The sequence below is a fragment of the Chanodichthys erythropterus genome, chromosome 20, assembly GCF_024489055.1.
Source record: "Chanodichthys erythropterus isolate Z2021 chromosome 20, ASM2448905v1, whole genome shotgun sequence".
Taxonomy (NCBI): Eukaryota; Metazoa; Chordata; class Actinopteri; order Cypriniformes; family Xenocyprididae; genus Chanodichthys; species Chanodichthys erythropterus.
The window spans coordinates 30,185,305-30,211,973 of NC_090240.1; the positions used below are offsets into that span (position 1 = coordinate 30,185,305).

The 26,669-nt window shown below is 38.1% G+C and overlaps 1 protein-coding gene across 1 annotated transcript in view; it reads left to right on the forward strand.

The window, feature by feature from the left end:
• The window catches only part of plxna1a (plexin A1a), a 245,298-nt gene that overhangs the window by 156,109 nt on the left and 62,520 nt on the right, over positions 1-26,669 (forward strand). Inside the window, exons 10-11 of the mRNA XM_067370392.1 lie at positions 8,444-8,644; positions 25,376-25,472. Coding sequence (XP_067226493.1) covers positions 8,444-8,644; positions 25,376-25,472 — 298 coding nt within the window. The remainder of the gene's footprint in view (positions 1-8,443; positions 8,645-25,375; positions 25,473-26,669) is intronic.

Below are 26,669 nucleotides of genomic sequence, written 5' to 3' on the forward strand. Positions count from 1 at the left end.
ATATATATATATATATATATATATATATAATATATATATATATAATATACATTTTGGGATGAAATGTGACCTGGACATGTCTCGAAGTTTTTCACATGTCTTTTATAGAACTTGAATAATTTCAATCATTATATTCAATTCATAAATGGCCTTCAGGGCCGGCCTCATATTTCTCACCCACCTTTGGCACTAAACTGAATTGCGCTTGCTCAGGTTCGATCTGGTCTTTGTTTCTTATTGCATGTGGAGAGCAGCTTCCACTTCTGGCATCCAAATTCCATCCAGCTCTGATTTACTGTCTGTCCCGTTTGGCTGTCAGGTGTTTCTTCATCCTTCGCTCTCCGTCTCTCTCACACACTCTCTCAAATCTCTGCCCAGCTCCCTCAAATACTCTGCAAATTCCTGTCTCCCGTGCCTCTGATCCCAGGCACTGGCTGTGACAGCACTGCACTACAAACAGCCGAGGATGGAGCTCTGAGAAGCCGGTCTCTGGATCAGTATTCCAGTGGCCGTGCCAAGAACGCATGCCTCACCTCATGTCACTTCAGTTCCTTGAGCGACTCCATATCAAATGCCACCTTCATCCTATCCAACGCCTCATCCTCTCGGGATAACAACGATGAGGGTTCACTGTAATTAATCAATTAATCAGAAAGGCAATTAGCAGAAACGGGGACCCCGCTATGCACCCTCACCTTTGTTGTTTGATGCCGGTCCATCCCGCTGTGTTGCAAGTAGAGCTCAAAGCCCCGCAGTTCCCGTTCTCTCTGGCACTGGGCCTCTCGGAGGGATCTAAGGCTGCCACTGATCTGTGGCTTTAATTATTCAAAGTGTATTAAATCTTAATTTCCAGATGCCTCAGCGTCTGTCTGCCTAATGGAGACCGAAGATGAATTTTACATTCAAAAGTCAAGGAGATGGCGGAGAACTCGCAATGTCTTGGGTGGTGCCCAAGGATACGGGGCCAGGACCACGTTTCTCATGCTGTTTTAAATCAGTCCAGTGCTACTCACTGGGTTCTTAATTTTTTTTTTTAATTGTATTATTTTACTTTATTTGCTCAGAATGTAAAATTGTTGTCGTTTTGGAGATGCTGTATGTTTATTTGCGAAATAAAAACTGCTTTTGCTTTTAGAGGTTAATCAAAGGTTAAGATTTATTTATAAAGCAGTTCCTCAGCAGTACAGCCCAAACGTTTGCTTGTGCACAGTGCATTTTACACAGGACAGCTTCCTGAACCTGGGAAAGTACAACGCCGGCTATATACAAAGACAACTTTCCACTGTGAAATGATCTGCTCAAGCCAAGTTGGTTCATATTGATCTGCTTGATCGGCTTTGCCATCCACATTTTCCAAACACGACAACATTATTATTAACTATGTTTACAAATGCTTTAGAAGTCTTGGAAGCTGAATCTTGTGATTATGGTAAGGTGTGTTACATTTCCTACACACATTTCTGCTGGCCAATCAGAGCACTCAGGAGTTCAGCGTGTCTTAGACAAACTGGGTATAGATGTATTTTTTGAACTTTTGGCATGTTAGCATAGCCAGACAATCTCAAAGAAGTTGCATCTTTACATTAATTGCCTTTTTTGTTTTTTTGTTTTCCAATTAGTAATAGCAGTTGTGATGGGTCACAATGGTCAACTTGTTTACTAGTCATCCAACAACCAACCTAGTTTATATAGATTTTTGCTGGTAATTTTGTTTTTTTGTTGTTTTTTAAATGTTCATATATTTTTTTAGTGGTGGTGTTATATTTAGTTTGCTGGAAGCATGTTATGCTTTAGCTGTTAGCATGTTTGCATGTCAGAGAAGTGGCATCTTTGTTAATTTCATTTTTTTTTTAGCATTGTTGCTTCATACATAGACAGTTGTGTTGTATTATGCAAACTTCCCCATTAGCAATTAGCAAAAATGTGAAAGTTATCATTTAGGATGGGTCGCGATAGTCAACTTGTTTACTACTCATTCAACAACAATCAAACAACCAGTGTTGTGCTGTATTGTTTTTTTGTTTGTTTGTTTCCTTTAAAGCATTATTGCTTCATCCATGCACATTCAGATGGACGTCTTTTTCATATTTTTAGCAGTGACGATGCAATTAGCCTTCTGAAATCTCAAAGAAGTAGCTTTTTTTTCTTAAAAAAACATTTTCTTTAAAGAGTCATCGCTTCATCCATGTCATCTCTTGCACTGTTTTTTGAGCAAAACTACAATCATTTCTATTTTAATATGAAAAGTGTTCAGTCAAAAGCAGGTGAACCCAAAGCTAGTCTATTCCTTGAGACTTGCATTTCCCTTGCAATTTGCATTTCCCTAATAGCCATATGGAAACTTCTAATATAAACTATATTACTATGAGTAACAGGTCTCCATTTTTGGTTTGTATTATGCCACATCTTACTAAGTTTTGAGTGGCGCTCTATTTTCCAGCCCCATGTGGGCGGACACTCTTAAGCCCTTTTAGACTTCAAAGTCCCTTTCATTCGACAACAGGCTCCTCTTAGAGTGGATGGATCCATGAGTTGTTTTCCCCTCACCGTTTGGCCCTTACTAGTCAACGAGCTCCAGACTGCCTAATTAGATGGCAGCTCAGTTCCTCATCTGTTACCCTGATGAGTCTTGCCAAAATATGTAATTAAAATGCTACTAGGATTTAAAATTTTTTTGGTGATGCTGGCCTTAAATTGTTGATAGTAACTGGTTAGAAATAATAACAGGCTTGTCAAAGTCGTTTAGTAGATAGACGTTTAGATACTTCATAAACAACCGGCTAAAGCAGTGCTGTTGTTTCTACTATCCTAACAATGGCCGTGATGGTATAACTGTAATGAACCTCTGAACTTTTAAGATGGTAAGAACAATAGCACCACTTTAGTTGACTCAGAATGGTACTGAAATTCATGTACCATGGTAATTTATACAACGATCAGGCATAACATTATGACCACTGACAGGTGAAGTGAATAACACTGATTATCTCTTCATCACGGCACCTGTTAGTGGGTGGGATATATTAGGCAGCAAGTGAACATTTTGTCCTCAAAGTTGATGTGTTAGAAGCAGGAAAAATGGGCAAGCGTGAGGATTTGAGCGAGTTTGAAAAGGGCCAAAATGTGATGGCTAGACGACTGGGTCAGAGCATCTCCAAAACTGCTGCTCTTGTGGGGTGTTCCCGGTCCGCAGTGGTCAGTATCTATCAAAAGTGGTCCAAGGAAGGAACAGTGATGAACCGGCGACAGGGTCATGGACGGCCAAGACTCATTGATGCACGTGGAGAGCGAAGGCTGGCCCGTGTGGTCCGATCCAACAGACGAGCTACTGTAGCTCAAATGGCTCAAGAAGTTAATGCTGGTTCTGATAGAAAGGTGTCAGAATACACAGTGCATCAGTTTGTTGCGTATGGGGCTGCATAGACACAGACCAGTCAGGGTGCCCATGCTGACCCCTGTCCACCACCGAAAATACCAACAGTGGACACATGAGCATCAGAACTGGAGCAATGGAAGAAGGTGGCCTGGTCTGATGAATCACGTTTTCTTTTACATCATGTGGATGGCCGTGTGTGCCGCTTACCTGAGGAACACATGGCACCAGGATGCATTATGGGAAGAGGGCAAGCCAGCAGAGGCAGTGTGATGTTTTGGGCAGTGTTCTGCTGGGAAACCTTGGGTCCCGCCATCCATGTGGATGTTACTTTGACACGTACCACCTACCTAAGCTTTGTAAACCCTTTCATGGAAAAAGTATTCCCTGATTTCTGTGGCCTCTTTCAGCAGGATAATGCTCCTGCCACAAAGCAAAAATGGTTCAGGAATGGTTTGAGGAGCACAACAACGAGTTTGAGGTGTTGATTTGGCCTCCAAATTCCCCAGATCTCAATCCAATGGAGCATCTGTGGGATGTGCTGAACAAACAGTCCGATCCATGGAGGCTCCACCTCACAACTTACTGGACTTAAAGGATCTGCTGCTAACATCTTGGTGTCAGATACCACAGCACACCTTCAGGGGTCTAGTGGAGTCCATGCGTCGACGGGTCAGGGCTGTTTTGGCAGCAAAAGGGGACACAATATTAGGAAGGTGGTCATAATGTTATGCCTGATCGGTGTATATATTCTATGATATATATTTGAACAATATATATTTGTGCTAAAAATGTTACTTTTTAGTATATTTGTGCCTTTTTTGTAAGTGTAGAACATTCATCTTTAATGTTTCAACCACAAAATCTGTTCCTGTGCGATTTAAATCCATTTCCAAATCAGAAGCTAGAGAATGTGGATGGTCCACAGAAGTGGGCTGTGTTTGCAGTGTGGGCTTTGCTTTGCTTAATGCTCCATGAGCACCGTCTCTGCATCACCCCACAGGTTCTTTCAGACCGAGAGAGAAAAGTAGAGAATGTGAGGGAACGAGGAAGAAAAGAGCAGCAGATATCATGTTTTGCTTGCAGGAGCACTGCTAGAGGCAGAAGTTGAGCAAAACAAACAGCCGACTAGCAGAGCAGTGCTGCCAGATACCCGAGCCAAAAAACAGCCCTCCTCTTTCCCTCAGCACGGCTTCCCAACAATACTATACTGCATCTCTCTGCATTTCCATGTCCATTTCATACCAAACGTCAGCTTCTGAGGAGGTCAATGTGAAATGTTACTCAAATTACATGATTATGTAAATTATGTAGCCAAATCACATTTTATTTTATTAAAATATTTTTATTTTTATTTTCTCTGAGAATTAGCCAAGTTAATATTATTCGTTTGTAACCAAAGTATACAATAAAATTATTATTATTAAAATTATTAGTTAATTTTGAGTTTTATTTATTTATTTATTTTATTTATAAAAATATATATATATATATATATATATTTTTATTCTTCTTATTATTATAATTATTTTATCTTTTGGTTATGAACTAATATCATACTATTAACTTGGCTAATTCTCAGAGATAACCTTATCCTGGAGTTTTCTAGCTTTCCATGCATGCATTTTTAATGCAGTATAGTACCGTGTTAAATATTGCACCAGAAAGTTCAGTGGAATGCTTCAGCATCCATCAGATGTATTTGGAGTTTTCTAACTTGAACATGTGAGTTTGCTCCGAGCTCATTCCCACTATGTGATTCAGCTCTGTGGGGGCGCACACTGCATGATAACCTGGATTCCCGGCTCACCGGAGCCGCAGTCATTTCAAAGCAAATAAAGGCAGTAAGAAGAAGAAAACGTGAAACACTTCAAAAGAATCCCAGCGGTACACCATTATTCCATTGTGCTCAGCAAGTGTGCCATCTGATCTGCTCTTTCAACCCTGTTTTGACACCTGTCAGGGTACTTAATAAAATAGTTTCCCACGTTTGCTCTTTTTTTCCATTTTGCTTTAGCAGTTGTGCTTTCTTACAGTCTGATTACTCTTATAAAAAGTACTATTGCGGTACAACGGTGATGATATCTGATGGAAATTCTATAATACATTGAGATTACCATATTAATGTACCATGATATTGACATGGTGCTCCAAAGTACTTTAAAAATACCATTCTTACTTTTTTGTAAACGTTTCTGTTTACTGGAAAAATACACTTTACATTCAGCTTTTTCATCTCCTTTCTTTCATTCCTTTTTCCTCTCCTTTCCTTTTCCTTTCTCATTTCAAACACAGATTTCCATTTTTCCGTGGGGGTGGACTCACATCTCTTCTAAAAGGCATTTCTTCCTTATCAGATGGTTGGAGCGTTTCATTAAATGTGTAGTTTACGGCTATCTGTTTTCCACCTGTGTGTTTTGATTGCCGAAACGAATGGCAGAGCCACAAGCAAAGCATCTCGCAGCACCAGTCAGGTGGTTTAGCATGACCGATACCAGCTCTCGCTCTCCTCTGATTGGTTCTCAGTCGCTCTTATCATTTCTCCCCTTTGCCTTACGCAGAATAGACTTTGTTAAATGACATTGTGTCACGTTTGCAGATTATTTTCGGAACGAAGCCAAACTAATCAGGGTAATTAGATTTCATGGCAGTTTATTGAAAAAACAAACTTACAAACAAGCTGAGTGTGAAGGGATAGCAGAACTAATGATGAACTAATGATGCCAAAGCATTTGTCTTTGAAGATATGCCCAATTGTATGTCCCTTGGACACTAATATGATGGTAAATAAAGCAGAATCGAATATACTGAGTGGCTCTTTATTATGCAATATACTTCTACCACAATTTTTTTGTAGCAATCATAATGTACAACTGTACTGTCAATAACGCGTACAAGTCATTAATCGCATATTTATATATAACGATGCAAATTAATGTCAAAACACAGTATAGAGTATATCTAAAATACATATGAGTCCTGAACTTGTATTCATGAGATTCAGCCAGTTGTTTGTAACATGGTAATATGGTAATGCCATGTTTTTTAAGCATGTGCTTAGAATTCAGCCTTTGAAAACACAAGTATTTAGCATTCAACCATCATGCTGCCTGTAACCGACTATTACAAGCTGCGTAAACACATTTCCTTTTAAACCTTTAGCAGTGATATAGTTTTGGGTTTGCGTGCTGCGTTCTTGGGAAACTGATAAGGGCTCTCTGTGCTCAGCATACAGGCCTTTATTGACTCTGAACAAATTGCACCTTTTCATTAGCAGTGAAACCCTCACCTTTGTGTACCACACAGTAATTGAACACTAACACAGGCTCGCTCCATTGAGGGTGGTGGGTGGGGGGGGGGACTGCATCACAGTCTATTTATTCAGTCACAACCGAATCGAGAGCACAGCACAGTATTAATAAGGAGACTGCCGCCCGAGGCAATTAAACCAGCAGCCCAATGGAACTCTGCAGAGTCACCGATCCACATGTGGCTTTCCCATCAGGTTTGTTTACAGAGCCCTCGCCGTGGCAGCGCTAGCTCATATCTCCGGTAGATTTTAATAACGCCGCTGGTGTTCCGTACTCCTCCCATTCAATTAGAACCACAGGCAGGGTAAATAGGAAATGAGGGTAACAAGTTCAGACGCTTTATCAGGCTCTGATTGCATAGGTCGGGGTAGGATCTACACTGTGATGCATCTTTCATACATTACCTGCAAATGTTTTTTGGGGCATGTATTGGAATACAATGTAAGTACCATGCAAATAATATGATACATGAATATGATAATCATTCCGTACCATAAATTGCTGGATGCATCACAGGTCACATTTACTATATATATAAAACAATGAAACTGAGCCCATTTGTCATAAAAATTTAGGTGATTGCAAGATGGTTTTCCTATAAAATTGTTATATTTTAAGCATTTTTTTTTAATAAATTAATAATGATCATAAATTATTAATTGTATCTATAATGATATATTATTTATTGAAATATGACATAAACATGTTCTCATGTTTTGTGAGATTCACTCTACCAACTGATGCATCATGGTACCACAAGTTTTTTTTTCTTTCTACTGCATCAAAGCATCAATAAAAAGGCAGATGCTTTGATCTGGTTGTATCCTGCCATCATGTAGTGCTTCAGTTTTTTGTTTGGGTTTTATGTGTTGCACATGAAATGTGTCTGTGAAAAAATTTTTTTTAAAGCAGATTGTTTTTCATTCATATAAATGCACTTTTTGCGAAATACTGGAGTATCTACATCTGAAGATTCATAATATGTTTCTTGAGGAGAGGTCTTGCTGGGTAAGATCTCATGCCTATGGTTATGCTGCTGCCTAGTTAAAGTGCACAGTTGGCATCATAACTCGGGTGCTGATGCCAAGTCTTTAAAATGGCACACGCCCTCAAAAAGCTTAATTGCATGCTCTGTGCCCTGGTTTTCCAATCTGTTGGCATGACAACGGTGGCGATGGCCTTGAAGTCCTCCTCGCATCCTTCATATCCTCGCCTTCGCTCTCTCGATTTAGCAACATCACTGAAGGGGCTGCCATGTCAGAATGGCCACATTTACTCAAGTAGTAAGATCAAAAGTGTTTTTGATCTTCTTTAGATGCACCTCAGTGCTATTATTTGAATCAATCAAAATTATAATAGCAAGTCATTATGTTTCTTGTATAGCAGTCTCATATGATGTATATGTGTGTGTGTGTGTGTGAAATACATCTTTCATACCTCTAAACACATAAGTGCTTTAAGTTTTGTATAATCTATTGTGTATGCTACAAACATGAATAAACCCTCAAAGTGATCAGAGGTATGATTTTCATCTCACAGATGATCAAATGTGTGAATAAACCCTGTAGACCATAATATCAGAGAGTTTTGAGAGTCTCTTCACTCACATGTTTTATATATATATATATATATGTATATGTATATATGTATATGTATATATGTATATGTATATATGTATATATGTATATGTATATATATGTGTATATATATATATATGTATGTCATTTTCTGAAGAAAATTTTCTTTTTTCATTTTGCAGGAATGTCCTCAGATCTTGCCATCCACTCAAATTTACATCCCTGTTGGTGTCATGAAGCCCATCACTCTGTTGGCCCGGAACCTTCCGCAGCCCCAGTCTGGCCAGAGGAACTACGAGTGTATCTTCTATATCCAGGGGAAAGAGTACAGTGTCACTGCACTGCGCTTCAACAGCACTAGCATACAGTGTCAGAAGACCATGGTAAGTGAAATCCTTAATGTTTGGTATTTTGGGTTGTTTTCTTTTTTTTTCCTCCCTAGAGGTTACTTTCTCATAGCTCAGATGTAGTAATGGAGTTATCAGCTATGGGTTAGGGTTTCTGAGAAAAAAGAAGCAGCTTAAACCAGCCTATGATTGATTGCAATTTGTTAGTTGGTTTAATCAGATTTAGAAAGCCAACCATTTTTTTTTCTTCCTTAGAAGAAATAACAGTAGAAACAAATTTTATATATATATTTATACATACTGTTCAAAGGTTTGGAGTCAGTAAGAATTTTTTTTTAAAGAAATTACTTTAATTCATCAAGGGCACATTGAATTGATCAAAAATAAAGACATTTATAGTGTTACAAAAGTTTTTATTTCAAATAAATGCTGTTTTGTTCACTATTCATAAAAATAATCGTAAAAAAACATAAGCAGCAACTAAAATATTAAGCAGCATCAGTTTTGACCCTAAACTATTTATTCTTTAAACATTTCTCTTCAAAGTCACACAACAAAAGTCACTGTTTGGATCTTGAGGGCCCTATCATACACCCAGTGAAATGCGACACAAGTCAAATTTTTTTTTTTTTTTTTTGCTAGTTTCAGTCCAATGCAGTTATTTTCACATTCAATGCCACATTTTTTAAATAGCAAATGCATTCGCGCTAATCTGTTCCATGGGCGTGCTGGTCTGAAAATCAGGTGTGTTCAGGCGCATTGTTGGCACATTGCTATTTTAACTTAATACAGCTGCGCCATTGACCAACAAAAACCTGGTCTAAATTTTTAGGGCGTTAGTAATATGTGCCTATAAGCGGGAGCATAACGCATGTGCCCTAAGAGTCTATGACTGGATCATTATTGCTGTGATTATTATGTTTTTAGCATGTTACATGTTTGGCATCAGTACTTCTAACCCTAATTGATGGAGTGTGTAGCTTTTCATTTCTTAAACAACCATGTAGGAAGACCAAAAATTGATGCACCGCTTGATGGAAATAACATCACAACATTTATTTCCAATTATGAGGTGCATCGATTTTTGGTCAAGATCTTGTATTGACAATGCAAGAGGTGAAAGTCTCTGTAAAGTCTACTCCAGCACATCCCAAAGACTTTCAATGAATTTCAATTTCAAAATGATTCTTCATGCTCCCTCCCAACCATTCTTTCACAGTTTGATGAATCTTGAAATTGTCATCCTGGAATACGGCCATGATGTGTGTTCCTACATGGTTGTTTAAGAAATGAAAAGAACTATTTAAATCCATTTGCCTATTTAAAGGGATAGTTCACCCAAAAATGAAAATTCCATCAAACTATCCCTTTAAATCCAAAAAAACGACTTATTTATTTATTTATTTATTTATTTATTTCTTGGGCTGGTCAAAAACACAATATTGAATTCTATGAATTTGAAGAGAACCGTTTGAGTTCATATTGAGATTTCTGACTTTTGATTGCAGACTTTAGGAAGGGAGATACATGGGAGTATTGGCATAGGAGACTTTAATTTCAAAGCTTTAATTTACTCTTCATTTGATTGCATTTCTGACTAGGAGAAGCAATTGAGATGCTAATGGGATCCCATTGGGGATTTTTCTTTCCATTGGAAAGAATTTCTAGCCAAACATACTGTAGAGAGTGTCGTGTGTATTTTATGATCACATGGGCCAGTGGCCCTGCACCGCAGGCAAATGGACCGAAAGTCATTCTGACAAGCCGTGACCCCCTTAAATTGTCACATCTCTGTGAGTTGTTTAAGGGTCATTATTGGTGGAGAAACGTTAGTCCAAATAGCTGGCCATTTTCTTACAGCACTGCTGACACAAGCCTTCCCTCTCATTACCTTCTGGCCAATCAACATTTTGTCTGCCTGTCAAAAATCCCATCAGGCACTGGGCAGGCAATGGTAGACCATTAGGGCCTGATGAAACACGTGCCACTTGTTATCGTTTTAACAGACTGCTTTGCAAAGGCAGTCATTAGTGGCAGAGAGAGGAAACTCGGGTATTTGATGGCACCATGACACTTCTCGCCATGCCTTATTGATGGCCGTTACAGGACGCAGCCTCTTTCTCTTTTGTGTTGAGATTCCTGGTGTTACTGAGCTAATTACACGGCTAAGAGTTTGCACAGAGCTGTCTCGCTAAAGACTTTATCGACTGTTTGCTGTCGCAGCCGTTTCAAATCAACAGCGATTGGCGCATCGCTGATGAGAAGCTATTCCTCTGTCTCTGCTAGCTGGAAGCATCAGCCAGAGTGATGTTAACTTTAACAGTCAACGAGAGCGAAAAACAGCTGGCTGATAAGAAACCTGTTCTCTTCTACTTTTGCAAGCATTACAGATGCATTAGCGGTTTCTGAATGTTCTGAATGAGTTTCTCAAATGTAAAGTTTACTTAAAATGAAAAACTAGCCTTATGTCATTCTTTCCACTCTGAAATACTAAATGAGAAATTTTGTAGGGTGTGCTATCTTTTTTTCCATGCATTTACGTTACATGTACTGGAGCTTATGAGTTTCATAAATTGACTCAAAAGCACAATAAAACGATCACAAAAGTTGTCCATATGAATCCTTTGCTAAATGTCTTCTGAAGATAGCTTTGTGTAATGGAAAGACTGAAATTTAAGTTGGTTTTCACTGTAACCAGACCATTGAATCATCAAGTTGAACTCAAGAACCAAACCAGAATGCTACAACTGATTCATTGAAAAGATCTGACTCAAACAATAATTCATTCATGTATTGATTCAGTTGGACATTGCCACTTCTCTTGTGAACATGATTAGAGGTTTTTTTTTTTTGTTTTTTTTTTTTTTGCTCCATGCCTTAAAGTTTTCTCTGTTCCTTGCATGACTTCAGAAAACTTAATATAGAGCATTTGAAGTCATTTGAACCACTTTTATGGCACTTTTGTCCTTTTTGTGCCCTATAATTGCATGGGAAAAAAAACAGTCTTAAAATTTCTCCTTTTGTTCTCCAAAGAATCAATTAGAAAGTTGTTAACTTATTTGAACCACAGTTAATTTGCTAAATATATCCCAAAATAAGTATGATTCTATAACATGTTGTTCTTGAACAATCATGGATAACAGTAGGTCATCAGTTGAAACTCTCTAAGATAGTTTAGAGGATTGTGATTTTCCAAAGTCCCTTACATTTCCTTGGTCATCTGCGGTTTATGCCTGTGACGGAACCATGCCGGGATTGGTTCTGTGCTGCTGGGTATTCAGACAGCCTGTCAGTCCTAATGAGAGCCGCAATTACAGCCGTGTTAAGATCCCACTGCAATTACACCATTAAATGCCAGCAATTATCAGTTACTTAGCTTGCAGTGATTTTAGCATGAGTGCTGTGTAGCCCTGCGTGAGAGTTCCATTACCAGAAGTAGGAGCATGTTTAGAATGACAGGCTTTGGCATAGATCAAGAGTCACTATTGTTTTAGTCATTCACAGAGTCACTCCTTACAGATTAAATGACTGTTCGTCAATAGGCTTCGGCTAAATCGGTCCCGGAACATTCCAAGAACTTTTGTGTTCAAACGGTTTGGCTGAGGTGCCAGACGGCAGGTCAGATATGAATCACCCACCAAAGCCCCTGCAGTTCTTTTCATTCACGCCAAAGAAATTTTTCCCATCTGAATGATTAATTATGACAGTGAATAACGATTTTGTTGAATTCAAAAGGATTTGAACTGTTTTCTTTGCCATGAGCCGGCAGTGTTACATAACCCTGTAACATGTTACATAATCGGGTTACGTTTTGCTAACATTAAAGTTCTGAGTTGGTGCTCTAAATCCCTTCAAAATGTGTTTGAACATTGAAGACACACTTAAAAATATCTGAATATCAATACATTAGATAAAAAAATAGTTAGCAATGAACTTTATTTACTTTTTGAGCCATTTTTGAATGTAATTTTAATGAAATTTTGTCAAGATTTTATTTATTTATTTGTTCATTCATTAAGTAATTTCCTTGCTGATAGCCTGTAAATACTTGTTGAACATTATTGTTTTATAATTTAAAACATATTTTTGGGAAATGTTTGGCGTAAAATAATGTGGTTGTATTACCTTTCTTCAAAATAATTTTCCAATGCATTGACATTCAGATACTTTTAAGACTTCATAATAATATTTGGGACCACTGTACAGTATGTTGCAGGGAAAAACTCTTGTCTATACCAAAATTTTAATGTATACATATATTTAAAAATGTTTCAAACTCAATTCAAAATTGCATATTGCTACCATATAACAATTTTTTGATCAAATATTAGTTTTATTTACAAAATATTTGTTCAATATATTTACATTCTTACTGATGCTTTCAAGTGTTTTTTGCAAATTCGACAAAACCTCAGCTATGCTGGTTAGCTTCTGTATATAATATTGGCATATTGCAGAATTGGCATGAAAATTAACGTACATGGATGCGAAATTGGTCATTTTTATTGGGGTGTTACAGAATAATATCGCAAGCGACGTTCCTTAGCGCTGGTCGTTGAGGTCAGTCGCATACCAGGTAGATTGGAGGCAACAGCTGGCAGGTGGAATCCCAGGCTCACAGCGGGCAGATGGCTGGCGTTGTATGATTAGGGAGGGGGAGCTGATTGTGTTTGCCTGAGATTGATCAATTCGATCCTTTGTCTCTCTGCTTAAGACAATAGAGAGACGGGTTAATAAAGCACGGCAGTGTGTTGGGACGCAGAGGGAAGCGGGCAGTCCTGACTCGATCGATTGAGTAAACAAAGGATATACAGCTTAGGATGAAATGTGCTGAGAAGGAAGAACATCAGTGACATTAGCAAGTTGATACTGAAGGAGGAGGAACTTATTATCTGATTTTGTTCCTATAGCCATCCATTCAGTTGCCTGCAGATGTATTCAGATAGCCATGCATTGTCTCAAAGTGTGTCTGTAGAAGAGGTGCAGTACTGAACAAAAGTGAGTTTCAAACCGATGCAGCAGATTCACTTTTTTCACAGTTTTACTTGCGATCTAAATATTATATCCTGATGCATCGCTGTGATGTATATATCACAAGTCGCGTTTCTATCCATTTATTTTTATTTTGCAAATTTGACAAAAGCTCAGCTATATATGCTAACTAGCTACTGTAGATAAAATTGGCTTATTGCAGAACTGGAAACAATGCAGAATGCATCACAGAAATTGCATGAAAATGGACGTACATGGATGTGCAATTGGTCTCTTTTATCAGGAGTTACAGAATAATATCAGTCAGGTTTCTATCCATTTTTATTTTGGGATAATAAAGATGCAGATAAAAAAAAAAACACTATAATAATTTTGTATATGATAACATTAGTTAACACAATGCCGAACATTAAACAATACTTTTACAGCATTTATTAATGTTGATTAATGCTCATTTCTACATATACATTTGTAACATTTCTAGTTATATAAATTTACATTAATTTATTGTGTTAGAAAATAATTTAATAGACAGCTCTCGACCTGTGGTTAGAAGCTTAGGTTCTTGTTTGCATGACTTAATAAATCCTTATCTTGAGCAAAATAATCAAGCTGACATTTATGTCTTTTACATCTTTTTAGTTTGTCAAGTGATTTAAAGCATCATTTTTGAAGAGTGCGCATGTGTGTACATGCTCTACGTAAGAACGAGCCTATGTTTGAATCTGGAAATAAAGGAAAATAGCTGAGAAAAATTTGAATTAGTCCTCAGATGCCATGTCCATAATTTATAGCAAAAAAAATCTAGCATTAATTTAGTCTCAAACGGTTTCATATTGTGTTGTCAAAAGTACCGACTTACCAAGTCAGTACTGAAATTTTAAAAATGTGATGCTTTGAGCGCTGTTGAGCGGATTCGTAAGCACCTATGATTGGCCATTGTGTTCATGCGCTCAACAGATATGTCTGTGATTGGTTACAATGATCACCGCTTTAAAAACACTGAGCGCTTACACAGATACACATGGGAGCGTTTGAAAGCAGGCGTCTATCACGGACCAGATATACCTGATTGATGCCAAAAACCAAAATTTCACATTCATTAATACAGCATTTCATTCATTAATACAGTTTATTCACTATAGTTTAAAAAAATGGTAATAAAATATGACAAGATCTCAGAGTTAAACTGTGTCAGAAAAAATAATCTTAATTACGTCAGATAACACTTAAGCTAAACATGGTCGGGTCAAAGTGTTTGAATAATTTTTGGTTCCAATTTTTGATCAGTTTTACTGGAAGTCCACTTTATGAAGAATTTTTGGGTATAATATGTCACAGTTTACTTTATTTTGCTATCCTCACTATAGTGTTCTGCACCCACTGTTAAAAATATATCAAAAATGTCTGAATAATTTTTGGTTTGACTGTATATGTTGAGCGCATGAACACAATGGCCAATCAGAGGTGTTTACGAATCCGCTCAACAGCGCTCAAAGCATCACGTTTTTAAAATTTCAGTACCGACTTGGTGTCGAAGTCAGTACTTTTGACAACACTAGTTCATTAAAAGAAGTTATAACTCCACCACCCTCATGACATCATTAAAAAAGTTGAACAACAAATTTGCGACAATATGGTTGATTTCTTCAACGATGCATCGTACTATGGTAAAGCAGCAGATTACGTCTTTGTACCAGAAACATACCTCAGGTTTGGAATGACATGAGGGTGAAAAAATGGAAACACAATTTTTTTGGGGGGTAAACTCACCCTTTAATACTCATAATCAAAGAACAGTATGCATGTTTGTGGGAGCGATACGTAGTCAGTTAAGTCAGTGTAAACACAAGACGGCTCACAGATTTTGCTCTGACACCAGCACAAATTTGGTGGAAAAGAGGAAAAAGAGGAAATCAAATGAAGGAGTGAAGATGGGTGTATAAAAGACAAGACGAGACCTAAAGTCGCTCTCCTCTACAGAACTCTCTCTCTCTCTCTCTCTGAGCGCCCCAGCTCAGGACCCAGGAGATGAACAGAACAGGCTGATGGTATCAGACTCTGCTTTACAACATTACCTTCAGCTCAGATAAATGACCGGAGAGAGAGAACGAGAGACTGACAGAGAAAACACAATGATGGAAAGGAACTGAGGGGGAAAGGGAAGAAAAATCTCATCCAGAATCTCCTCTATGCCGTCTACAGCAAAATGAGGACTATCGGGAGAGTTTGATAGGATCCAATTAAAAGCCGTCGTAGATAAAATGATGATGAATTGCAGCCATGCAGCAGAGAGATGCTTTGCTTCAGACTCAACACACCAGTTCCTCCCCAAACACTTTGAGGGGAAAAAAAGATTGAAAGGAAGGAGGGAAAATGAGCTCAGGAGGAGAAGGGTCATCATTTTTGAGGAAGGGAGCGGAAAGCAGCTTTCCTATGTTGGGGCGAGAGGGAGAGGTGAATAACTGGAGGAGTCTCCGTTGCTTCCCACAGCGGGGTTAAGAGTGTGTCAGATGCTCCTGTGGAGCCGAGCTCCTGCTAGGAAGAAGATTCACCAAGAGCTCAGAGCTGAATTCAAGAGCTCCAGCCACTTGACAAAATGACTCTCACTGCAAAAAACTACACAGCGGTTGCACCAATAAAATAACTCTGCATAATGAGCTACAAATACATAATGACAACTCTTTTTTTTTTATTTCAAAATTAGTTCTGTTTGTCAAGTAACACTAGTACTTGGAATTACTGTAGTGATTTGAACAAACAACTAACAATAAGTATTAAAATTTACTCGTACCGCACAATTTGTTAAAAGTATTATACAGTTATGACATTTCTCCATATGTAGAACCTTTTTGCATAAAGAGTTCTTTAAAATTTAAAAAACAACCCCATTGGATATTTTGCAATGTATGTTATGTATGTTTTGATACACACAATTAAATATACAAATATATATATAATTAAAAATATATTTGACTATATTTATTATTGCCTTTTTGACCTTATTGACAATTAACAATGACATTGAAATGTCGTTCAATAGGAACCAAACAGTACATTGGATGTTGTGTGTGTGTGTGTGTGTGTGTGTGTGTGTGTGTGTGTGTGTGTGTGTGTGTGTGTGTGTGTGTGTGTGTGTGTGTGTGTGTGTGTGTGTGTGTGTGTGTGTGTGTGTGTGTGTGTGTGTGTGTGTGTGTGTGTGTGCGTGTGTTTAAAACCCCTCCTGATGTGCTGATGTGTTATTTTTACCCAAGCGCACAGGTATGCTATCAAAATGACTAATTATATAAGACTGACCCACACAAAAGGCGGCGTTTTTTTTCCTTCCCTCCCTCCTCGCATTCCAGCAGCTGCTCTGTTTTGTTAACATCGGCACTTTCCAGCCCCATGGACCCGGAATCTCCTGCCTCACCCGCACGTATCTGTACGCTCTCTCCTTTCCTCCATCCCCCTGATCAATGGGCTTGCCAGCAGAGGACGGGCGCAGGCTGGGGAGATGCCCAGTGTGTCTCTCTATTTCTGGCCTCCATTCATTTTCCCCTGTGAGGGTAATTATGCATTTTGGGCATGCAGGTGGAGAGGGAAAGAAAGAGGACCTATACAACTCATATGTTTCTCTATTCTCAGACTATTGTACATGCACAACTGCTTACACCTTTTGGGTTTATTACAACTGGATACATAATAAGTGGAGTTCTTTTTGTCTTTTATCATGTTCAGAAGTTAGTCTCATGCTTTCTTGTTCTCTTTTAAGGTCAGTGTGTAGTTCCAGCCTGTGTTCCGCAAAGCTGTTTTACTAGTATTTTTGGGGGATATTTTCCCTTGCAGTTTGCGTGATAAGTGGCAAAAGATGCTGCAGAAATTGCATCAAAGTGATTGATGAAATGTTTTGTCTCTTAAAGAACAGTCAGATTTATTGTGTTGACCCTGGTCATATATTAGATCAAAATGAAAAGGAAAAAAAATATGTTTTTGTGGGTGCTTGAGCGATTTGTCGACTGCCCATCAATGATGCGAATCTCCCGTTCCACCACATCCCAAAGGTGCTCTAATGGATTGAGATCTGGTCACTGGAGGATTTGAGTATAGTGAAGTCACTGTCATGTTCAAGAAACCAGTTTGAGATGATTTGAGCTTTGTGACATGATGCGTTATTCTGCTGGAAGTAGCCATCAGAAGATGGGTGCACTGTGGTCATAAAGGCATGATCATGGTCAGCAACAGTACTCAGGAATTGGTACTAAGGGGCCCAAAGTGTGCCAAGAAAATATCCCTCACACCATTACACCACCAGTCCAGGCAACATATTTCCAATCTTCTATTGTCCAATTTTGGTGAGCCTTTGCAAATTGTAGCCTGTTTCCTGTTCTTAGCTGACAGGAGTGGCACCGGCGTGGTCTTCTGCTGCTTCAAGATTCGACATGTTCAGAGATACTCTTCTGCAGACCTCAGTTGTAACAAGTGGTTATTTGAGTTACTGTTGCCTTTCTGTCAGCTTGAACCAGTCTGGCTATTCTCCTCCATTCTCCATTCTCAGTCACGCATTTTGTGGGAATATCCCGGACGAGCCCCCAGCCTCTGGCATCAACAAGGCATTTTCGCCCAAAGAAGTGCCGCTCACTGTATATATTTTCACTTTTTTAGGCCATTCTCTGTAAACCCTTAGATATGGTTGCACATGAAAATCCCAGAAGATAAGCAGTTTCTGAAATAGTCCAAACAGCCCACCTGGCACCAACAACCATGCCACATTCAAAGTCACTTAAATCGCCTTTCTTCCCCATTCTAATGCTCAGTTTGAACTTCAGTAGATCGTCTTGACAATGTTACACATCCATGGTTTTATAACAGTAAAAACTCTTTTCATGTAACCATAATGTTAAATTGTATCATGTTTATCAAAATAACTCTGATAAAAGAATATGTAGACCCACTTTATTGAAGACATCTAAAAAATCCACTTTGTCTGTGATAAACTACATAAACACAGTGTGAGTGTCACTACGGGAAGCAGAAAGTGTCTGACTTGACAGCTCCATTTTTCAATTTTGCCCCCGACTGCAAGCGGCAAATCTCGCCAAACGGTCTACGCAGTGCCGCATGATGTCAAACACACCTATTGTTGCATTTAATTTTCATGATTGGCACATTTCTCTCTGCAATAAAAATAAAAACTAAATGTGTTACAAAATTTGAATGCAAGAAAGAAAAAGAAAAAATGACAGTAAAAAGTATCACCTATGAGAATAATGTGAATTTTAAAAAATGTCCTGGTGCATTATGGTAATGGGGAATTGGGGGGAAATGTATGTAATTGTCATGAAAATGTCACTATGCAGAATATAGGCTTTTATAGGTTACAGGCTTAAATTTATTTATTCATTCATTCTCTTTTTCTGAGGTGAAATGTGTGCCAGGATATGGTATTTTGAGTTTTTTAGCCACTTTTTATTTTTTAATTTTGAAACACACATCATTAACCATGGCATGGTGTGGGCGTTGTGATCACAAAGAGAAGAATGTATAGAGAAAGTCACAGTCTAGCAGACATTTGACATTTATCATCACCTGTCATGTCAGCTCAGCACCTGAGGGGCTTTTTTTAAAGACCGCGTATGCATGTGTGCGAGGTTCGGCGCGTATGGAATAAGTTGCCGGATCATGGTTATTCTTAATTGGGTCATGTGCGTGTTTCTCCTCACCTTGTGTTGGAGGCCTGCATCGGCCTCATGGGAACTCACACTTGCACAAGCAATTAATTACTCTCCGCCATGTCTCCATGATGACCACGGGCTGAATAATGAGCGTTATTATTCATCCAGTCTCAAGTAGACGCAGAGTTCTCCCTGAGCTCCTCTCACACTGCCCTCTCTCATGAAACAGAGGCCGTTGTTTTCAACCACCTTTTCGATAAATGCTGCATATGTGACCTTTTTCTAAAGAACAATGCACTCTTTAGTTGTTTCCAGCCATTTTGTGGTCACCGAAAGTCACATGACCTCAGTCACATGATGTTACCGCCGCGATTAGCATCGAATATGCCGATTGTTTGACTGAGGTGAGCGCCTAGTGTAATGTCAAAGGCATGTTAATGATGATATGAATAAATCATAGCTATGTTTTTGGACGGCCCTCGGAGAACAGCGCCGGCCGTTGTTAAGACACGACGTATGTGTGGGAGGACAGCTGGAGCTCTTTAAAGTTTAATGGAGCTGGGACGCTGGTGATGAGACGTAGGCAGGAGGAGTGTGAGGGTTCACATGTCTGCTTAGGGAAGAATGTGTGTTTGTAAGCGTGGAGGTCATCTGCGGTCTGTGTGGAGGATGTGTTTGATCAAATTGGAGCGTTGAGAGAAGCTGCCAATGATTGGTTGTCAGAAGAAAGGCCTTGTGACTCGAGGGTGTTTAGCGGTTTACCCTTGACCTTGTGCCTTTCAAAGAGTCGTCAACTGACTCTTTGGTTTCATTCAGACAGGCTGCAAACATCTGATTTATTTTTTTTTTTATTATTATTTTTATTGCCATCTCCGACTCAAATCTGTTTAGATGTTTGTAACTAACCACATCAAATCTTATTTTTAAATACTGTTCACATTTATCCACATAATTTGAAATTGGATTAATGCCATTCACAAGTCAAGTGGCAAATTGGTTTAGTTGTTTGTAATCTGAACCAACCACATTAAATCATATTCATATAAGGGTTTGAAATCTGATTTAAAATCTGATTTTTGTCTATACATTTCAATTGCACTACCGTTCAAAATATTGGGGTCAGTAAAAATTGTTCATTGTTTATTGTCATATTAATACTTTTATTTATAAAGAATGCATTCAATTGATCAAAGGTGACAGTAAAGACTATTATATTGTTAAAAAAGATTTCTATTTCTAAATCTTTGATTTCTATTTCAAACAAATACTGTTCTTTAAGCCCTCTGGTGCTCTTCGCTCATTTTTGGCCAAAATTTTGAACACACACAAAAATAAATAAATAAATAAAATAAATAATGAACATGATTTGAAAATGTTAAATGGTCCTGAAAAAAATAGTCACACTTGTGCTCCTCGTGGTCAAAAATGACTGCATTGGAAATTAATGGGAGATGAATTTCATCTAGTAAAAACTGGTACTGTGGCCAAATACAATCTTACTGAAAGCTAATTTTTTTGAGATATCAAGCTCAAATTTGGAATATAACTTGTTTAGATTTATGACTTTGATTTTTCTTGCCGTTTTAGAATAAAATGTGTTTTTGAAAATGTATATTTCATATAAAATTTGAAAATAGTTTTTTGTGCATTTTTCATAACAATAAACATAAAATTCCATAACTTTTTGTAAGTTAACTTTTTTTTTTTTACCTTTTTTAAACCTTTTTCACTTTTGAAAAGAGATCAAAATGAAGTCTGAGCTCTAAAGCGTTCAAATTTTATGACAGTTTAAATTGGAAGTTTTATTTTCAGGTCTATGCTCAAAAAGTGAATAAATGGATTATAACTACAGTGTAAATATAATTTAGTACCACAAAATATTAAATGAAAAACATTATCAAACTAAAATATAGTACATTCATTTCATTGAAATAATATTAATAAAAAAATAAAAAAAAATCCAGTTATTTTTGACTGACACGCCAAGAGCATCAGAGGGTTAAGCTTTCTATTCATCAAAGAATCCTGAAAAAAATGAATCACAGTTTACACAAAAATATTAAGCAGCACAACAGTTTTCAACATTGATTTGATAATAATAAGAAATGTTTCTTGAGCAGCAAATCAGCAGAATGATTTCTGGGATCATGTGACACTGAAGACTGGAGTAATGATGCTGAAAATTCAGTTTTGTCATCACAGAAATAAATTACATTTTAAAATATATTAAAATAGAAAACAATTACTTTAAATTGTAATAAAAATTGTTTTTACTGTATTTTTAATCAAATAAATGAAGCCTCGTTGAGGCATTTATAAAAACCTACGAACCCCAAGCGTTTAAACGTTAGTGTTCAGATGTGGCATTAATCTATTAAATGGTGAATGAGTGAACACGTGAGAGGTTTCAGACACGGTCTATGTATGAACGTGTCAATAGTGCTGTAATCTCTCTGATGCTTATGTTGTCTGATGCGCCTCTTGAGTTCATCATGGCGAGATGTCATGATGGACATGAGCAAAGGCAATTTTCAGTTTTCCGTCCTCGCTTTCCACAGTGACAGCTACTCAGTTATAGTAGAAGTAAGTCTCTCGCTGTCGCGCTGACACTTAAATCAGTACTGCAGCAACCAATGTGGATATACCGGATATTGACTGCACTGTCAGAACAAACGGACCTGATTTCATCACTTGCAACATGACAGACGGGTAAAGTCATAAAGATCAGATTTGAAGGAGAAAAAAATCTGATTTATGTGCAGTGTGAACAAAACCGGTCCTATGCTCACTGTTAACGTTTGCTGTGTTGCGTTAACTAGATTTTATAAACATTAACAGATAATTTAAAATCCTTTCCATCAGTTTGAAAGATAACAAATACGACACAGTATATGGACTAGTGTGTTTTCTTTCTTTGAAAACAGTCACATTGAATATCATTTTGCGTGACCTTTATAGCCATACTGAAAGCGACAATGGATAATTCACCTCAGAAATTGAAAATAAACAAAAGGAAACAAGAACATTAAAACTGTCAACTCAATGTGAACAATCCTTTTTCAGTGCCCAGAAAGCTACTAAAAACATATTTAAAACAGTTCATGTGACTACAGTGGTTCAACCTTCATGTTATGAAGCGACGGGAATACTTTTTGTGCACCAAAAAAACAAAACAACGACTTTATTCAACAATATCTAGTGATGGGCGATTTCAAAACACTGCTTCATGAAGTTTCGAATCAATGGTTTGGAGCACCAAAATCACATGATTTCATGGCTTCAATGCTTCGCTACGTCATAAGTGTTACGAAATTTCAATAGTTCACATGACTTTGGCAGTTTGAAATGCGATCCGATCCACTGATTCGAAACAAAAGATTCATAAAGTTTCGAAGCTTCATTGTCGTTTCATAACATTAAGGTTGAACCACTGTAGTCACATGAACTGTTTTAAATATGTCTTTAGTAGCTTTCTGGGCATTGAAAAAGGAAATGATCTTGATGGCAATGCAGGCCTCACTGAGCCATCGGATTTTATCAAAAATATCTTAATTTGTGTTCCAAAGATGAACGAAGGTCTTACGGGTGTGTAACGACATGAGGGTGAGTAATTAGTGACATAATTTTCAATCATTTTTGGGTGAACTAACCCTTTAATACACTAAATGAGAGGTTGGCGTTTGAAAAGGTTTCTGCACAAAAACTCTGTTTTGATGTTACATTCAATGATGCACATTTGAAATGCACAACAAAACTGGCTTGACATGTATTTTGTATGTTCAGGTAGTCTTTAAAAAAACTACCTCAGCCTCAGTGGTCAGCCATTAAGTGTGTGTGTGTGTATTTGCACATGTGTGTGTATATGTTGGAGACAGTTGAAGCCAAATCAGATGTGTCAGAAAGCAAATTGGAAATGCCAATTTCACTTAAGTCCCAGCAACACGCTTCACGCCTAAACTCCGCCACTTGTTTCATGTGTAAATTAATGGCTTCCGCTCTGTAATTTAGATTTTTTGAGCTCTCCCACACGCCCTCATTCTATTTCACCCCGTTTCCATCTCGCTTCCTCTTTCCCATGCGCTCCCCGACCCCTCAGCTCATCCAGAAATGGCCGGGCACGCACAGACAAATCGCATTTCTCTCTGCGCGCTGCAGGGTTCTGAGTCAGTAGCTTTGCTTGATGAGACGGTTTCTGATACTAGAACCTCGTCTGTAAGTGTGCTGAATGTCTGCTGCTGTTTATCAGCGCTTGTAAGGAGTGTGTGTGAATGAGAGGGGCCGTAGAGAAGGAGGCTGCTGTCAGGGTGGAGTGTTTTCACCTCCCCCCATATTGATCTGACAGTCTCACAATTGCGTGATGAGAATCCTGACTTGTCTCTCCTTCGCTGTCCGTCTCACTCTGTTGCTCTCTCCGTTTTATCCGTCTCACTCTCTTTCTCCCTCTCTCAAGGATACACTCTTAAATGGCAAGATTTACATGGAGCGAGATAAGCCAGCATGTTTCATTCATTCGCTGCCATTTCAGCAGGGCTGAGCTCGAGCTGTGCACCAGAACACGGTTTGCGTGCGTTTTTCTGAACGCTCTTCATCCCGGCGGCCCCCAGTTGCATGTCAGGATCAGTGCAGTAAATCACTGATGCGCTCCACAACAATATGGTCACGTTGAATTGGAGGCATTCACACTTAAATGTATTTGAGGGGGATTTGTTTGTTGTTTTGTCTTGTGTTGAAGGGTTTTTTGTTTTATTTTAGGTCGTTTTAGTGGATTGACAAATATTGTTGGATTCAAACTCTTATGTTTTGTGTGAGCTTCACAGCTAAATGTCCAGCAATTATTTTCTTTTAGTATTATTTTGGGCCTTTTTTTAGCATATTTTTTCTACGCACGTAGAGAGAGGACATTAAATGGTTGAGCTGCGTGAGTAATGGGTATTGAAAAATGTTGCGAGCCAGATTCAAACTCTCATTTCCTGCATATGAGCTTGAATGTGTCCAGCAATATTTTGTGTGTGTTATTTTGTAAATTTTTGTCTTTTTTTTATTTTTTATTAGAGAGAAGACAGGAAATTAGTTGCGAGCCAGATTCAAACTCAAATTTCCTACGTGAACACCACAGCTGAATGTGTACAGCCTTTTTTGTTATTTTGAATATTTTTGTCTTTTTAGTTGAGAGAGAACAGGAAATTATGACTAGAAATAGGAATAAATGGTTCAGAAATAAAAGTCAGATTCAAAACTGTATTTCCCGTACCATAGTGCAATGTGTTATTTTTATTATTTTATCAACACTGTAGGGAGAGGATGGGAAAAGATGGTGAGAAGTGTAGGTAAAGGTAATCGGAAAATGTTGCAAGCTAAATTCAAGCCCTCATTTCCTGCATAAACTACAGTTGACTGTGTCCATTTCCCCCATGTCTTTTTAGTAGAGAGTGGACATGAAATTATGGCTAAAAATAAAGGGAAAAGGTCAGGTTTAAAATTGTATTTCCCGCATAAACACCAAAGCGCAATGTGTCTTTTTAATGGATAGAAAGACAAAATTTAGATAGATAGAGGACAGGAAGTAATAGTGAGAAGTGAGGGTAATGGGATTGAGTAATGTCAACGTTTTTTCGTTTTGTTTTGTTGTTTTTTTTGTCTGTTTTTTGTCTTTTTACAGGATAAACACTATAGAGAGAGAGCAGGAAGTGATGACAGGAAGTGGGAGTTATCGGATCTGAAAATGTTGCAAATTCAATGTGTCATTTAATAGTTTTTTTTTTTTTTGCTGCCTTTTTGTCTTTTTGGTGGAAAGACACACTGTAAAGACAGAAAATGATGGTGATAAGCAGGACGAGTGGGATGGGAAAATCTGTGAATCATATTCAAACCCATAGCTCAGTCTTTAACATTTGTTGCAAAAGTGTTTATAAAATGTATTTATTGAAAAGTGTTGAACACCCCTTACCTGTGGTAAAATCACTATAACACATGAGCTTTTGTGATGTTTTGCTTTATTTTTTGATGGGAATTTTAGTTGATGGAGGCTGGTATAGTACAAACTGAAGTCAGAAAACATCAGTTATCAAGTGTGATGAACAGCATGGAGTCATATCTATGTTTATTTTCTCTCTCTCTCCAGTATGACTATGAAGGGAATGACATCAGCGACCTGCCGGTGGACCTCTCAGTTGTGTGGAATGGAGATTTCGTCATTGACAACCCCTACAATATCCAAGGTAAACCTCGCCTCAGTCTGACACATCCGTTCCTCTATAGTCACTCTTTTTGTAGTATCCCCACCTCTCTCCAGTATGTCTGTGAAGATGAATTAGGGCCGTTTTATGCTTGGCTGCATGTCAGGCCTCACTGCTCTCCATACAGCTTATCTGTTCCTTCCTGAGCTGTGACTGCAGCTCGCCGCTGCTAAACAATGAGAAACCATGTGAAACCCTCATTCAGAAGGAATAAAAGGGTGGCAATTGAGAAAGTGTGGTTATGGGTTCACATCACCACCTCGATGCTTCGGCCTAACTCTTCGAGTAACTCAAAATGACCGCTTTGGTAATTTTGGGTCGAGTCCAAGTCCATTTGCTGCTAATATTTCAAGTGTCAGGCTGGTAAGGAGCTGTTTAGAGTGCTGAGTGAATGGTGACTCTGGAGGGCCATCCAGTAGATCGCCACACCTGGACAAAATCAAGCTCTCAGCACCTTGAGTGATGGTAACGAGTGCCACGCTTTTCCGTTCTTGTTTTTCCCGTCTCTTTGCTGTCAAAAAAATCTGAAAAATGCTTTTGTATATGGAGATAGGAAGACATTATGACGCACCCAGATCCAATGTGTGTAACATCCTGTCTACTAAGATGCCTTCATCTGGTCGGTTTCAAAAGGTAGAACTGATAAATGTTTCACGTCGGTTGGATGGAGTACAAGTAAATTGATTCGTAAATGTCCTTTCTTTTTATGATTACATGTCAATAACACTACTGTTCAAAAGTTTGGGGATAGTAAGGGCACATTAAATTGATGAAAAGTGACATACATTTATACTGTTACAAAAGATTTATATTTTAAAAAATACTGTTCTTTTGAGCTTTGTATTCATCAAAGAATCATGATAAACTATCAGTTTCAACAAAAAATATTAAGCAGCACAAAGTTTTCAACATTGATCATACACTCTAAAAAAATGCTGGGTTAAAAACAACCCAAGTTGGGTTGAAAATGGACAAACCCAGCAATTGGGTTGTTTTAACCCAGTGGTTGGGTTAAATGTTTGCCCAACGTGCTGGGCAGTTTTATTTAACTCAACTGTTGTATACAAATTACTGTATTACTTGCTTAAAATGAACCCAAAATATGCTGGAAATTAACATTTATTAATATGTTTAATAAATGAGCATTTATTAATAAGATAATGAATAATAAACAATAAA